At 42.7% G+C, this 18097-nt stretch overlaps 1 protein-coding gene across 1 annotated transcript in view; it reads right to left on the reverse strand.

The window, feature by feature from the left end:
• Nucleotides 1–10415: 10415 nt before the first annotated feature.
• Nucleotides 10416–18097, reverse strand: part of LOC139580841 (glutamate receptor ionotropic, NMDA 2C-like) — a 96237-nt gene continuing 88555 nt past the window's right edge. The window contains exon 18 of the mRNA XM_071409904.1: nucleotides 10416–13441. Coding sequence (XP_071266005.1) covers nucleotides 11801–13441 — 1641 coding nt within the window. The 3' untranslated portion in view covers nucleotides 10416–11800. The remainder of the gene's footprint in view (nucleotides 13442–18097) is intronic.

Consider the following 18097-nt stretch of genomic DNA (forward strand, 5'->3'; position numbering starts at 1 on the left):
AGCATGGAATCCGATTGGTCAGACCAGCATTGTATTGACCTGAGCACGGGGCGTTTCCTGTTTAAGTTTCTGTCTATAGGCTGGGAGCAACACAACAACAATTTTCCGAAGGCAGGGCGCGGGAGGGCTTTGTATGCATCGCGGAAGTTCAAGTAGCAATGATCCAGAATTCTGCCAGCTCGTGTCGCGCATTCGATATCCTGATAGAATTTAGGGAGTATTGATCTTAGGTTAGCTTTGTTGAAATCCCCAGCTACAATAAATGAAGCCTCAGGATGTATGGTTCCCAGTTTACATAGATTCCAGTGAAGTTCTTTCAGTGTCGACGAGGTATCTGCTTGAGGGGGGGGATATACACGGCTGTGACTATAATTGAAGGGAATTCTCTTGGAAGATAATGCGATCGGCATTTGATTGAGGAATTCTAGGTCAGATGAACAAAAGGATTTGAGTTCCTGTATGTTGTTGTGATTGCACCATGAGTCGTTAATCATAAGGCATACACTCCCGCCCTTCTTACCAGAGAGATGTTTGTTTCTGTCGGCGCGATACGTGAAGAAACCGGGTGGCTGTACTTCCCTTGACAACAAGCCATGTTTCCGTAAAACAGAGAATGTTACAATCTCTTATGTCTCTCTGGAATTTTGTCCACCTTGTTATCTAAGATTGGACATTGGTGAGTAATATGCTAGGAAGCGGTGGATTGTGTGCTCGTCTTCTGAGTCTGACCAGTAGGCCGCTCCGTCTGCCTCTCCTGCGGCGACCACATTGTTTTGGGTCGGCCTCTGGGATGAGATCGCATGTCCAGGGTCGAGGTCTGAACAAAGAATTCTTGCATGCCCAAAAACGCAGGGGTGTTGATAAGCCGCTTGAGAACATCCCTGTTTCTTCATACTTTCTCGTTGTGTTGCACAGTTTGAATACGCAGACCCTTGTCATGATCGATGCAGCTTTTTCCCCAGAAGCTTGAATCTGATGTGGGCATTTATATGCTAACCGGCTTTTCTTTTGCCGTTTAGGTAAATGATCGATGTTCTTCAGGTCACTCTACCCCCCCCTTTCTCCCCAAGGCTCACACTTTCCAAAAAGCAGGCAAGGCCAGCAATACAAGCGGATTGATGAAAGGATCCCTGTTAACCAGCTATACTTTTGATACCAATTGGTATTGAGTGCCCTCACCTTTCAATCATTTTTAATGAAACTGGATGTCTGAGATAGCTGGCTGCACTCCGGACTGAGGTGCGAGAACTTGAGGAGAGCGAGGAATACATGGCACAGCTAACATCGAGAAGGAGGAGGGGCAGGAACAAGGAGGAGGTGAGAAAGCTGAGGTGTGACAGAGAGCAGGGAACTTCCCCAGAGAAGCCAGCAGAACAGCCCACCTCAGACCCGGACCACAACACCACAATGGGAGAGACAACAGGACCCACCAACCCAACAAACCCCACCTAACAGCCCCCCTGTCAGCTCTCTTCGATATTCCTCCTGACAACCCCACATGGATCCAATGAGGACACACAAAGCCAGAGAATTGTGCTCCTCATTGACTCAAATGGCAAATACATTCAAGAGAAAAAACTTTTTCCCAAACACAAAGTGGCTAAACTCTGGTGCCCAAACACTAGGTATGCCCTAGAGCTGTTGTCAGAAGACAGACTAGGATCTCCCAGCCACATCATAATTCACATGGGCACAAATTACCTGAGGGCCCAGCAGGGTGGCCACAACACTCTAGGGAGTGATTTTAAAAAAAGCAAGGTTCTTCCACTTTCCCCAACGCATAAGTGGTCATCTCCACCCTGCCACCATACAGTGGGTGAATGCAAGCATTTCCGGGGACTGTGCCTTTAAACCTAATGTCTACCTGGCCCACCACAACAACCCTGGACTTGAACAGACTTCACGACCAGGTCCACCTCTACAAGACAGCAATCCCAACTTTTGTCAGGACCCTGAAGTATGTAACCCTAAACCGCAGCACCTCACACAGGAGCAGCAGAGCAACGGATACCCCGCCCAGACCAGCGAGACACCCTCCCAGACCTGCGAGACCCCTTCCTGAAGGACCTGCACAGAGAGAACCCACGCCAAGAGAACCTATACCCTGACCACAGCATCACCAGCCACATCCCCACCACAACCAGCCGAATCCCCCTCAAACAAACCTTGGTCACACCCTATATAGGGCCCCCCAGATCAGACCTATGCCCCTTCTGCCCCCTCATGCCCCCCTGCCTCTGCAGTAAGGACCTCAGAATGACAGACGCACATATGCCCAGGCCGTGAGCAGAGCAACAGGCCCAAACCCCATCCTGCAACCTAAGAGGCATGTATCAGATGCTCAACATGCTCTGCTCACACCTGCTGTAATGGTCGAGCCTAAACCAAACGAAAACAACCCTAGACACTATGGAACACAAAGCTTTTATAATCACATTCTGGCATGTACAAGGTCTGAGGTCATCTGATTTTCGCCTAAAGAGCAGGAACCCAGACATCAAAGAAATGACATGATTCTTGTAGGACATTGTCATCCTACAAGAAACATGGTATAGAGGAGACTGACCCACTGTTTGCCCTCTAAGTTACAAAGAGCTGGTTGTCCCATCCACTAAATTACCAAGTGTGAAACAGGAAGAGACTCAAGGGGCATACTAATTTGGTATAGATCAGACCTAACCCACTCTTAAATAAGTCAAAATAGGAACATTTTATATCTTGCTAGAATAAAGAAATTCTCAGAGAAAAACATTTCCTCATGTGTGCTACCTATATCCCCCCAATAGAATTCCCATACTTTAACGATCACAGCTTCTCTATCCTTGAGGGGGAGATGAAACCACTTCCATGCCCAGGGACATAAAACTAGTATTTGGTGACCTAAATGCTAGAACTGGACAAGAACCTGACCCTCTCAGCACACAGGGGGACAAACACCTACCTGTAGGTGACAGTAGTCCCTCACAAATATGCCCCCCTAGACACAACTATGACAAAACAACCAACAAAAACAGGTCACAACTCCTGCAGCTCTGTTGCATGCTGGGTCTGTACATAGTCAATGGTAGGCTTCAAGGAGACTCCTATGGTAGGTACAGTACACCTATAGCGCATCTCTTGGCAGTAGTACCGTAGACTACTTTATAACCGACCTCAACCCAGAGTCTCTCAGAGCGTTCACTGTCAGCCCACTTGCGACCCCTATCAGATCACAGACTACTTGAAGAGTTCAATACTCATTTACGAGGCATCAAAGCCAAAGGACCTGCACAATATTAAAAAATGATATAGCTGGAAGGAAAATAGTGTAGAAACCTACCAAAAAACTATTGGGCAACAACAAATTCAATCCCTTTTAGACAACTTCATTCACAAAACATTTCACTGTAATAGTGAAGGTGTAAACTTATCAGTAGAAAGCCTTAATAATATATTTTACCTTTCAGCTTCCATATCAAATCAAAAATGTTCAATCGGGCAACCTAAGAAAATTAAAAACAATGAAAAATGGTTTAATGAAGAATGCAAAAACCTATGAAAGAAATTGGGAAACCTAGCCAACCAATAACAGAGACCCAGAAAACCTGTGCCTTCCATATGGTGAATCACTAAAACAATACATAAAAACACTATGGAAAAAGAATGAACAGCACGTCAGAAATCAGCTCAATGTGATTGAAGAATCCATAGAATCTAACCTTTTCTGGGAAAATTGGAAGAAGTTATCTATCCAAAACGGAGATGGATAAACCACTTTTCCAATCTTTTTGGCTCTATAACAAAGCACAAACAGTAAATACATATACATGATAAATGACAAATCTTAGAATCAGCTATTAAAGACTACCAGAATTCATTATTACATTAAATGAACTACAGGACAAAATACACATCCTGCTACTCAAAAAGGCCTGTGATATTGATTGAAGCCTAAATTAAATGATAAAAATATACAGAGCACAAATTCCAATTGGAATATGCTTACACTCTTTAACGTTATCCTCAACTCTGGCATCTTACCCAATATTTGGGTAAGATGCCCCAATCCACAAAAGTGGAGATACATTTGACCCCAATATATGGGCACAAGGCGAGACCCGATGCAGACACAGGAGGCAGATGGTTAGAGTCCAAGATGTTTATTAACAATCCAAAAGGGGAAGGCAAGAGAATGGTCGTGGACAGGCAAAAGGTCAAAACCAGTTCAGAGTTCCAGAATGGCAGGCAGGCTCGAGGTCAGGGCAGGCAGAATGGTCAGGCAGGCGGGAGTCCAGAAAACAGGCAAAGGTCAAAACCAGGAGGATTAGTAGACGAGAACGCAACGCAGGCGCACGAGGAAAAACCACACTGGCTGACTTGAACATACAAGACGATCTGGCACAGAGAGACAGGAAACACAGGGATAAATACACCAGGGAAAATAAGTGACACCTGGGGGGGGTGGAGACAATCACAGGGACAGGTGAAACAGATCAGGGTGTGACACCCAATAACTACGGTGGGATATGCATCAACAGCAACCATGGGAAAATCCTCTGTATTATCATTAACAGCAGACTCGTACATTTTCTCTGCGAAAACAATGTGCTGGGCAAAACTTTAATTGAAAGACCACGTAGTCACCCTACAAAACCTAATTAACAAACAAACAAATCAAATCAAAAACAAAGCAAAGTCTTTTCAAGCTTTGTTGATTTCAAAAAGCTTTTGACTCCATTTGGCATTGAGGTCTGCTATACAAATTGATGGAAAACGGTGTTGGGGGAAAAACATACAACATTTATCAAATCCATGTACACAAACAACAAGTGTGCAGTTAAAATTTGCAAAAAACACATGTTTCTCAGATGTTTTTCAGAGAGGGGGACTGGGAGACTAGTCAGGATCGAGGGAAAGATGAACAGAGCAAAGTACAGAGAGATCCTTGATGAAAACCTGAGACTCTGCATGCAGCATTCTACAAAAACATCCTCCTTGTACAACGTAAAACACCAAACACTGCATGCAGAGAAGAAGTAGGCCGATATCCGCTAGTTATGAAAATCCATAAAAGATCCGTTAAATTCTACAACCACCTAAAAGAAAGTGATTCCCAAACCTTCCATAACAAAGCCATCACCTACAGAGAGGTTAACCTAGAGAAGAGTCCCCTAAGCAAGCTGGTCCTGGGGCTCAAACAGACCCCACAGAGCCCCAGGATAGCAACAGCAACAGTTAGACCAAATCATGAGAAAACAAAAAGATAATTACTTCAAAGAATTTACCAAAAAACTGAGCAAACTCGGATTGTTATTTGGCCCCAAACAGAGAGTACACAGTGGCAGAATACCTGACCACTGTGATTGACCCAAAATGAAGGAAGGCTTTGACTATGTATAGACTCAGTGAGCATAACCTTGCTATTGAGAGAGGCTGCCGTAGGGAGACCTGGCTCTCTAGAGAAGACAGGCTATGTGTACACTGCCCAGAAAATTAGATGGAAGCTGAGCTGCACTTCCTAACCTCTTGCCAAATGTATGACCATATCAGAGACTGTAACGTCCTGACCAGAGGTATTATGTGTTTTGCTTGTTTAGTGTTGGTCAGGAAGTGAGCTGGGTGGGAATTCTATGTTGTGTGTCTAGTTTGTCTGTTTCTGTGTCCAGCCTAATATGGTTCTCAATCAGAGGCAGCTGGTAATCGTTGTCCCTGATTGAGAATCATATATAGGAGGCTTGTTTTGTGTTGGGATTTTGTGGGTGATTGTTTCCTGTCTCTGTGTTTGTGTTCTGCACCAGATAGGACTGTCTCTGCTTTCACGTTTGTTATTTTGTAGTTTGTATAGTGTTCACGTTATTGTCATTCTTTATTAAACATGTTGAACACTAACTGCGCTGCATTTTGGTCCTCTCCTTCATCCCAGGAAGAAAGCCGTTACAGAGACACATATTTACCTCAGATTACACCAACCCACCAAAGATTTTGAAAACAAATCAAATTTTGATAAACTCCCATATCTCTTGGTTGAAATACCACATTGTTTGATCACAGCAGCAAGATTTGTGTTCTGTTGCCACAAGGAAATGGCATCCAGTGAAGAACAAACACCATTGTAAATACAACCCATATTTACTGTATGTTTATTTATTTTCCCTTTTGTACTTTAACTGTTTGCACATCATTATAACACTGTACATAACCCCAATATGACATTTTAAATGTTTATATTCCTTTGAAACTTTTGTTTGTGTAATTTTTACTTAGTTTATTATCTATTTCACTTGCTTTGGCAATGCAAACATATGTTTCCCATGCCAATAAAGCACTTTGAATTTAACTGAGAGAGAGTGAGAGGGAGAGAGAAGTGCATACACATACTGTATATAGAGTAGGGTGAAAAGGCGCTTTGGTGATGAAAGTTCCTTTTGTTATAAAATACATTTTACCATGACAAATATGATTATTCATGTTCTGAATTGTTCAGTGGGGTCTTTCACTAACCTATCACGAACATTATATCCAAAAAGTAAAATGTCATAACCTAATACAGCCGATAATAAGCAATGAGCTATGTTAACATAGCGATGCAGGTTTCTCGTAACAACTTTTGAGGATTTTACTTTTTGTGGTCGTCGTCATCAGAGTTGTTTCCGTGCGTCGCAAAAAGCTCAATTAGCATGACACGAGCTGAATTAAATGTAGGTTTTGAAAATGAAAGCTTGTTAAATGTAAATGTGCTCCGTTGACATTTCACAAAGATTAGCGGTCGACCGATTAATCGGAATGGCCGATTAATTAGGGCCGATTTCAAGTTTTCATAACAATCGGTAATCGGTGTTTTTAGACACCGATTTGCCGATTTAAATATATATATATTTTTTAACACCTTTATTTAACTAGGCAAGTCAGTTAAAAACACATTCTTATTTTCAATGACGGCCTAGGAACGGTGGGTTAACTGCCTTGTTCAGGGGAAGAACGACGGATTTTTACCTTGTCAGCTCGGGGATTCGTTTTTGCAACCTGCCGGTTACTAGTCCAACGCTCTAACCACCTGCCTTACATTGCACTCCACGAGGAGCCTGTGTGGCAGGCTGACTACCTGTTACACGAGGGCAGCAAGAAGCCAAGGTAAGTTGCTAGCTAGCATTAAACTTATCTTCTAAAAAACAATCAATCTTAACATAATCACTAGTAAACTACACATGGTTGATGATATTACTAGTTTGTCTAGCGTGTCCTGCGTTGCATATAATCGATGCGGTGCCTGTTAATTTCTCATTGAATCACAGCCTAGTTCGACAAACGGGTGATGATTTAACAAGAGCATTTGCGAAGAAAGCACTGTCATGGCACCAATGTACCTAACCATAAACATCAATGCCTTTCTTTAAAATCAATAGACAAGTAAATATTTTTAAACCTGCATATTTAGTTAATATTGCCTGCTAACATGAATTTCTTATAACTAGGGCAATTGTGTCACTTCTCTTGCGTTCCCGTGCAAGCAGTCAGGGTATATGCAGCAGTTTGGGCCGCATTGCGAAGTCCATTTATTCTTAACAAAGGCCGTAATTCATTTGCCAGAATTGTACATAATTATGACATAACATTGAAGGTTGTACAATGTAACAGCAATATTTAGACTTAGGGATGCCATCCGTTAGATAAAATACGAACGGTTCCGTATTTCACTGAAAGAATAAACGTTTTGTTTTCGAAATGATAGTTTCCGGATTCGACCATTTTAATGACCAAAGACTTGTATTTCTGTGTGTTATTATGTTATAATTAAGTCTATGATTTGATAGAGCAGTCTGACTGAGCAATGGTAGGCACCAGCAGGCTCGTAAGCATTCATTCAAACAGCACTTTCGTGTGTTTGCCAGCAGCTCTCCGCAATGCTTCTAGCATTGCGCTGTTTATGACTTCAAGCCTATAATAAGCCAATAACCGGTATCGGTATCGGCGTTGAAAAATCATAATCGGTCGACCTCTAACAGAGATATAATTTTTTGTTAGAAATCCAAATTTTTTCTTACAGGAATTCTGAATTAATATGAAAAGCATATACTAAAATATGAAAATACTACATGTCATTTCTCAAAATCGATATCCATTTTAACTCTATATTGTTTAATGTCCCGGAGATTGGAGAAAAAATATGATGAATTCTTGCACAGAATCCAGCCTAGTTGACACAATGCAATTATGTAGATTTTTTTCTCTGGCTTGCATTGATTTAGTCACCCTAATTATGGCCATCCTACAAGGGTAAAAACTCCAATAACTTTTTAACGGATTATAATAGAGACATGTGGTTTGGACACTTTTTTTTTTAGGGTTATCTACACAATATTGTTTAATAAGTGCGTTTTTGATTGGACACCCTTCATAGAGGGCATAGGGACAGTGGTAATAAGACAGAAACAGAGAGTGAAGCCGGCAGTGAGAGATAAAGAGAGATAGAGCAACAGGCACAGAGAGGCAGACAGTGGTCAAAAGAGAGAAACATGGGACAGAGCAATAGAGTCACGCAGAGAGATCAAAAGAGAGGCTCGCGGGCACGTTCGTCCAAAATACTTTTAATTGTTCTTAGTGATGAATTACAATGTGAAAAATCAGGTAATACAGATACTAGAATAGCTTTCAATGACCTCCTTTAGCTATAATTTACAGTGAGAGGAGGGAGGGGAGAAATAGTAAGTTCTGCCATCATTACACAGAGAGAGGAGAGAGAATGGAAGAGAGAGAAATAGAGAAAGAGAGAGTGGAAAAGGGAGGGACTGGGAAAAAGATGGAGAGAGAAAGAATATCAATCAAAGTAAATGCCTCACCAAGTCAGTCAGTTCTACCATTTTAAAAGTCCTGAAAGATATGCCTGAAGAGTTATTGGTTATTAGAAAGTATATATTAATACATTCATATAATACTAAAACAACAAATAGCATGATATATCTACAGTATATATTATCTATATCTAAATATAGAATACATATACAGTGCACTCGGAAAGTATTCAGACCCCTTGACTTTTTCCACATTTCGTTACATTACAACCTTATTATGAAATTGATTAAATATTTGTTTTCCCTCATCAATCTACACACAATACCCCATAATGACAAATCTAAAACAGTTTAATATACATTTTTTACAATTTATAAAAAAAAAAAAAAAAGAAATACCGTAAGTATTCAGACCCTTTGCTATGAGACTCGAAATTGAGCTCAGGTGCATCCTGTTTCCATTGATCATCCTTGAGATGTTCTTAATTTGATTGAAGTCCACATGTGGTAAATTCAATTGATTGGACATTATTTGGAAAGGCACACACCTGTTTATATAAGGTCCCACAGTTGACAGTGCATGTCAGAGCAAAAACCAAGCCATGAGGTCAAAGGAATTGTCCGTAGAGCTCCGAGACAGGACTTTGTCGAGGCACAGATCTGGGGAAGGAAACCAAAAAATTTCTGCAGCATTGAAGGTCCCTAACATCACAGTGGCCTCCATCATTCTTAAATGGAAGAAGTTTGGAACCACCAAGAATCCTCCTAGAGCTGGCCGCCCGGACAAAATGAGCAATCGGGGAAGAAGGGCCTTGGTGACAGGGCAGGGAGGTCACTCTGACAGAGCTCCAGAGTTCCTCTGTTGAGATGGGAGAACCTTCCATCTTGCAGCACTCCACCAATCAGGCCTTTATGTTTGAGTGGCCAGACGGAGGCCACTCCTCAGTAAAAGGCACATGACAGCCCACTTGGAGTTTGCCAAAAGGCAGACCATGAGAAACAAGATTCTCTGCTCTGATAAAACCAAGATTGAACTCTTTGGCCTGAATGCAAAGCGCCACGTCTGGAGGAAACCTGGCACCATCCCTATGGTGAAACATGGTGGTGGCAGCATCATACTGTGGGGATGTACAAAGTACAGAGAGATCCTTGATGAAAAACTGCTCAAGGGCGCTCAAGACCTCGGAAGATAAACCTTCGCCCCCAGTCTAACAGGACAACAATACTAAGCACACAGCCAAGACAACACAGGAGTGGCTTCGGGACAAGTCTCTGAATGTTCTTGAGTGTCCCTCCCAGATCCCGGACTTGAACCTGATCAAACATCTATGGTGAGACCTGAAAATAGCTGTGAGCGACGCTCCCCATCCAACCTGACAGAGCTTGAGAGGATCTGCAGAGAAGAATGGAAGAAACTCCCCAAATACAGGTGTGCCAAGCTTCTAGCGTCATACCCAAGAAGATTCTAGGCTGTAACCGCTGCCAAAGGTGCTTCAAGAAAGTACTGAATAAAGTGTCTGATTACTTACGTAAATGTGATATTTCAGTTTTGCAAAAATATATAAAAACCTGTTTTTGCTTTTTCATTATGGGGTATTGTGTGTAGATTGATGGGGGGGGGGGGGGGGGGGATTTAATCCATTTTAGAATAAGGATGTAATGTAAATTTTTTGGGGAAAAAGTCAAGAGGTCTGAATACTTTCCGAATGCACTGTAAATCTGATGAGAAGCCCTATTAGATTGTGTACTGCTGTGGATGTATCATCCATCCAGTGTGATGTGCTCAGAGTAGGCACATATCTAGTATCAGCCTACCTTCCCAAAAACCTTACCTTAACCATCAGGGTGGGAACACAAAACTGACCGTAGATCAACGTCCAGGATTATATAGCTTCTCAGATCACTTCTACAGCTGAAACGTTTTTATTGCACTGTAGATACACACACTAAGGGCTGGATTCAATCCGTATCCCCACAGTATCACGGAAGATCCGCGTTATAGCTCATTATAGGCAATGTTCCCACATTTGCAGAGACTGCACTTACAGTAAACCCTGCATGTCGGCTCAATCGGAAATGATCTTTGCCTTTTAATGCCGATCTTTCTCAATACTTCCGCGATAGGGATTGTGTCCAGCCCTTAGCTTTCCGTATTCCTTACCAATATACAGTGTGTTCATATCTACAACGGAAACCTTTGTATTGCAATTCTTCTCCAGATTCATTAACTGTACTCATACTTGTAGAAATTACTGGGTTGTCATGGCCTTGTACATAGCAGTCAATAGATACAGGTAACTGTGATCTTGTTAGTGTGTATGGTTGTGGCAGGTTTTTTGCTTATATGGAGAGCTGAAGACATGTTCCCCTTTCGCTCGGCTCAGTGGAGAAGGGCTCGGATATAACCCGGCAAGGGCTGACAAAACACAGAACACACACAGCACACATACACACACACAGCTCTCTGGGCTATGTGACATCTTTGAGAGCATCTGTCCCACACAGCAACACTACTGACTCTGTACATCGTGGCCACGTAATACAATGCACAGAACACAGGAATATAATGTTTCAAAGCAGCAAGTAAAATCAACATTCCATCAAAAGCCAAGGGTGCTTCAAAGGGTTCTCCTATAGGGACAGTCGAAGAACCATTTTAGGGTCTAGATAGCACCTTTTTTCTAAGAGTGTAAAATTTGAAGAAAAAGGGACGTCACTGTGCTAGGCTGAGCTAGCTACAGTACAGTCACCTCCACTACACATCCTTTCAGTTTCGTGCTTTTTCCAAAATGGCCAATTAACATTCAGTCAAACACTCTACTATGTCTGTTCAATAAGGAATAAGGAAGTTCAACTGTCCAACCTACCCACCCCTCAGCTTACCACCTTTACTGTACAAATCCTTTGTGTACATGTTTCTGTGTATGAGACATCGGTCACTGTGGATCACAAATCTTAAATGTGGAAGTCAAACAGTATATTCTATTGTATAAATTCCAGTATGTAAAGTCTGCAGTGTTTGTCTGTGTCTCTCAGACCTCTGACTCCAGACTAGACACGCGTCCCCAGGGCTGGGTCACACAGGACCTGTCCTCAGACCTCAAACCTACTGATGCATCTCCTCTCTGGGGCTCTAAGCCCGGATCCTGGTCCTCTCGGTAGGCTCCATTGGCCCCATAGGCTCCATACAGACTGTCCTGGTACAGCAACCCCCTCTGGCCTCGAAAGCCACCTCCACAGGGCAGGAGCTGGCATACTGGGCTGGGACTAGGGTATGTACCGGGGCTGGGGCTGGCATGGTTGCTGGATGCCTGGGAATGGGCCTGGAGGTCCAGGGGGCCATGGTAGAGAGGCAGCCCAGGGTAGGAGGTTAGATAGTGGGAGTACTGTCTGCTGAGCAGGTTGGTGGCTCTCCGGACCCCCCCAAGGTCTACCCCCCCTCCGCCTCCCTGACCCCCCAGCATGGCCTCCCTGTAGGTGGGCAGGTGGGTGGAGTTTGAGTACCGCAGCTTCTTACGTCCATTCCCTTTCCTCTGGTCCTGCCTTATATGGAGATACGCATGCTGGCGAGTTGAGGTGGCAGGGTAGCATAGGTTGTTCCGGAGGGGGGCGGGGTTGTAGAGTTTAGTGGGAGTTTCTTGGTCGGCCATGACGCAGGGGAACAGGTCTGGTAAAGCAGAATGTGATTGGCAATCAAGGGATGTAGGCGGAGTTTCGTCCGGCTGGAGAATCCGCTCACTCCCCCAGGTGGCTCGGAGGAAAGATGGCCGTCGGTGGAGCCTCTGTCTGCCTGCCAGAACCAGCTCCTCCAGGGGAAGAGGCCAGGAGCCAACGGAGCCTTCTACCCCAGGACAGAGCACCGTTCCTGCGTACAGGGAGTCGGGCATCTGGGGAGAGACGTTGTTCTCCTGGAGGTGGTTGGCCCGGAGTTCAGCCAGACACACCGTCTTCTCCTCCCTGCGCCTCCTCCTCTCTCCTCCTCCTGATTCCCCTGAGAGGAGGCTCTTGCTCCTCCTATTCTTCCTGGAGGGTTCTGTGTGGGATGGATGGGAGATGGCAGAGGGGTGGTGAGAGAAGGGGTAGATGTCTGGCTGCTGAAGCTCACTATAGGGGATGAAAGGAGAGCGGGGGTGGGAGATGTGCTGGGGCTCCACATACAGCCTACCTGTGGAGGGTTGAGAGTAGGAAGAGAGGGGGTCCCCCCCTCCCAGGTCAAGGTGAGGGCTACTGAGACTAGAAACAGAAAGTGGTCTGTCGTAGAGGGAGGAAGTGCGAGCCGGGAGCGTGTATCGTAGCGGCGTGGGTCTCGCCAGCCCCTTCTGCCTGTTCAGAGAAGTCACTACACCCAGCGTGCAGTATTGCGGGATGAGGGGGTGCTCGGGGGACAGGTGTGTGTGTGTGTTCTCTGTGACATGAGAAAACCCTCCTGGAACCATTTCCGTGGTGACCTGCTGCGGAATGTGGACTGGCAGGTTGCCGCCATGGCGACCCCAGTGTTCTATGGTCTTGGTGGCGTGGTCCAGTGAGGTCTCGACCTGGGCAGAGTTGACCAGGTCTTTAGCGGTGCGTAACATCTTAAGCATGTTTGCCTGGGCGTAGTTAGTTGTCAGATCTGAGTTTGCCAGGTTAGGGTGGTCTGGTTCCTCCACCCCGTTGAAGCAACTGTAGATTCCCTGGGAGATGGAAGAGAGAGGGAGAAAGGGATAGAGGAGGTTAGATAGAGGGAGGGAAAGTAGAGGAAGGGAGAGAGGAATGGGGGGGGTAGGAGTGAGAAAATGACAATCTATTACATTTAACCTTCAGCTAACCTAGAAGCCCTGTAGAGAGAAGACTTGGCTCAAAAGTTACACCTCACATATAGTAAGAAAGTAATTTCATTCAACTCATTTTCCCAGTTTACAGAAGTTATGAATTCATTTTACATTCCCCTGATTATACAGAACAACCCGTTTGTTGTGTTCGAGACCACCTAAAGCGAGACCGATTCAAGACCAAGAACAGAAAAATTTCCAATTCAAGATCATGATTGTAATTTAGTCAAATCCCCACCATAATAAGAGTTGAAAATGTCCAGTATTTCAGTGTTCATATTTCAGAACAACATATGGATTCTTTAGAATTTCAAAATAGTGGAAAAAAATGCATGCTGGGGGAAATTAGAGCTGCTCTATAAATTATTACTATCCCAAGCATAGTGGGGAACAATGGGCCTTCTACACTTTCAGAGAAAGCTAAGGATTTATAAAATAATGATTACAATAGTATAATAATAATGATCATTCTATTATTATTTGCAATGATGTTCTGATTTAATCTCTTCAGTTTTTGTTTGAAAGGATAGGATAGGGAAAACTAAAGGGAAAATAATATCCAATCAGGATTTTGATCTCTGGGAGATACATCTCGCTAGCTAAGTCAGCCATTGGCTAGGCCAACAGAATCTAGATGAAGGCATCTGCCAATAAATTGTATTAGGACAACATTTTGGAGTGACAGTGGAATCAACCGATCACATTTTGACTTAATAGGTGGGACCGTTTTTACAAAACGCATGGAAACTTTTGCCTTCTTGAAGGCCAACAGGTCACTGCGCAATAGCGAGCAGTATTTTTCCCACAGTCTAGCTAGCTAGCTTTTGTTGTCGGCTAATTGTTAGTGGCTGTAGCAGGTGTTATGAAAGAGGATATTGTTGCTTTTTTGTTAGCTTATCCCTTTTCAATAATACATTTCAACAAGAAGTTAACTTTCAAATTATCAACATCCGGTGAGTGTTTTTTAGTTTTTATAACACTTGCTGTTGTTAGCCATCTCTTTGAAAATAACTTATGTTTGTGAAACACACATTTAAAGTGGAACTAACAGCATTTTAGTAACATAAAATTTGATAAAATTCTGTTCATGTACACCCCCAAGAAGAAAATGGTCATTTACACATTTTCATAAATTCTTAGAATGTTTGGGAATTATTTATAGTAAGGCACATGTGAAAATTCTATAGCAATATAGAGTGAGAACGTGGCATTTGGACAATTAATAGACACTGCAGTAAATAAAACTGTTTTGTCCAGGACCGGAGTCTACAAAGACTGGTGAGCTATAGCCAATCAGATATACAGTAGGCCTTTAAACAAACAAGCCATTTGCCACACGGCCCTGCCATCATTCACTTTGAACTGGACTGTGTGTTTACAGGCAGTTGCAACAGCACGACTTTAGATAATTAGAACTCATTCGACAAAAGCCACAAAATACACCTGAAAGGATTTCTGCAAATGTGTTAATACCATGGGAGTCCTCTTACATTTGGGAACTGTACAGTGCTATTGATCAAGCAACCATGAACAGTTAGGCTCTCTCTCCCTCAGTTACGCACATCAAGAAGTTAAAAAACTAATGCTAGCCGGAGCAAGATGAGCTAAAATCTAACGAAGGAACATTAGATAAACCCTCTCAAACGTTTTCAGCTAGTAGGCCCTCAAAATTGTACTGATAAACCATGGGGAATTATAGCCTCCTCGTCCTTGGCAGCTTGCCAGCTTGCCTGCCAATGCATGCTTGTCCCAACCAAGCACCCAAGCTGACTGGTTAAATTTGCCTAGCTTGCTAGCTAGCTACTTCCAGACACAAATTAGAGAACACCTCACTCTGACAATTTTACTTGCCGTAGCAGAGCTGGTTAGGCTGTTTACATGTTATCTAGTGCATTCTTGACTAACTATTACTTTTTTTGTCTACATTTATTGACAGCGGTCATATTCAGCAGGTGTTGCGCATTTGTGAATTCATCAGTTGTTCTGCACTCTGGCAAACTCAAACGAGAGTGCTCCAAAGAAAGATATGAGGGGAAGAAGTCAGTCACTCACCCACTCCTCCAATGGCATGACATGACATCCTCCTAGCAGTTTGATAGCTAGCTAGATAACGTTAGAATCTGTGTTTTTAGCTTGCTCTATAAATAGATACCCTAGCCTATTAGCAACGTTATTTATGACTGTGATCATTACGATGTGATTATTGCAATCATTGCCCTTGCTAGTTTGATCGAATTGACATTCCCAGCCTTAGTTACATTCATTTTTTTAAATTTTTTTATTTCACCTTTATTTAACCATGTAGGCTAGTTGAGAAAAAGTACTCATTTACAACTGCGACCTGGCCAAGATAAAGCACATTAGTTCGACACATACAACAACACAGTTAAACATGGAATAAACAAACATACAGTCAATAATACAGTAGAAAAAAGAAAAGTCTATATACAGTGAGTGCAAATGAGGTAAGATAAGGGAGGTAAGGCAATAAACAGGCCATGGTGGCGAAGTAATTACAATATAGCAATTAAACACTGGAATGGTAGATGTGAGGAAGATGAATGTGTCATGTTTTAAAGTACTTCATGTCATCAGTGTTTGTCCAGAATATTGAGTCATTGAAACGGAAACAGAGCATCCCGAATGGAGGCAGCAAACAATGTACCAGGCCAGCTGTGATTTACAACCTGATAGCAATATTTTGGGACAACCAGGAAATGTATTGGTGAATTATATTAATCATGCACTGAACTGCATCCACATATCTGCCAACAATGTCTTAGTGTAAATCATGGAGCATTGAGTCAAATAGATCTTTAAAACCTCAAATAAAGTTGGTTTTGTAGCATAAACTGGGAATTTTACATTTTTTACTGATATTATGATTGTCTGTCTGTTTCATATCTAAATATTTTAGGTCACCGGTTACTTTGTGTGCTAAACGTGATATTTTTTTGCAATGGGAAGGAGTAGTTGTACCTTTCGATTGGGAATTGCTTAATGGTTGTGTTTTTGTAATGTTATGATTGGAACCTACTGGCTTATCTTGCCTGAGTTTATGGACTGCTTATCCTTTAACATCATGCTGCATGTGACTGCTGTCTTTCCATCGGCCCTATGTAATGGTGCCTGGAGAAGTGGGTATAATAACATTTTGCCAAAAGTTCCCAAACGGCCCGCCCAGCGAAGGAAAGGCATCCTGGTGTGAAATATCTAATATCTAGTTTTTGAGTGTCCTATAGATTTTTCAGGTTCTCACTCTCAATCACACTTATTTTAAATAAAAAATGTTTTAAAAAATTGTCCACAACAACCACATCAGTCTGATTGGGTGGGCCTGTCATAGCCTGGCTCCCCAGTAGGTGGGCCTCTGTCCACCCAGGTCCACCCATGTCTACGCCCCTGATGCAAACAGCACATGATGACAATGGCGCATCACAAATAGCAGTGGTGTAAAGTACTTAAGTAAAAATACTTTAAAGTACTACTTAAGTAGTTTTTTGGGGTATCTTTACTTTACTATTTATATTTTTGACAACTTTTAATTCACTACATTCCTAAAAGAAAATGGTCTAATTCACACACATATCAAGAGAACGTCGCTGGTCATCCCTACACATGCTTTGTTTGTAATTGATGTCTGAGTGTTGGAGAGTGCCCCGTGGCTATCCGTAATTTAAAAAAACATGAAAATGGTGCAGTCTGGTTTGCTTTATAGAAGCAATTTGAAATGATTTATACTTCTACTTGTGATACTTAAGTATAATTATTTTAGCAATTACATTTACTTTTGAAACTTAAGTATATTTAAAATGAATACTTTTAGACTTTTACTCAAGTACGACTTTACTGGGTGACTTTCACTTTTATTTGAGTCATTTTCTATTAAGGTATGTTCCTCTTTTACTTTTACTCAAGTATGTCAATTGGGTACTTTTTCCACCACTGACAAATAGCCTACTAATCAACACTGCAGACTAAACCTTTTCAACACCTGGTTTGCATACCCATTGTTGCATTAGTCAGCATTTACCTGCTACCAATGTCATTCTTCTCTGAGCTGCTCCATGCCAAAACTAGTTGAGAGCTGCGCGCTCTTGCTGCCTGCAGATGATATTCTGCTGAAACTAGGCTTTTTGTGCGGCGCACATGTGAATATATCTCACGTGCTTTGCAATTGTGGAGGCTTCTTTTGTGCACGATTTCTCTATTGTACAACATCATTGATAAGTCGCATACCTCTACTACACCACTTTGATACGCATCAGTAGGGATTAAGAAGTGAGTATACGCAATGCCCATTGAAAGAAAAGTAGGTGTGTGGTTTATACCTGCGTATAGCCTCCACCACTGGCCCTTTGTGTTCTACAAAAAGTGCACTCCCCTACATGAGTGCGCTGTTATTACAGTTGATGTCCTTTCGGAATCGCGAACCTGGGAGACACTGAAGGCCTATAGGTTTGCCACTGCGCAAACATGTCTATAATAGATATGAAGGCTGTTATCATGCTGTATTCA

This window comes from Salvelinus alpinus, chromosome 7 (genome assembly GCF_045679555.1).
Source record: "Salvelinus alpinus chromosome 7, SLU_Salpinus.1, whole genome shotgun sequence".
Classification (NCBI taxonomy): domain Eukaryota; kingdom Metazoa; phylum Chordata; class Actinopteri; order Salmoniformes; family Salmonidae; genus Salvelinus; species Salvelinus alpinus.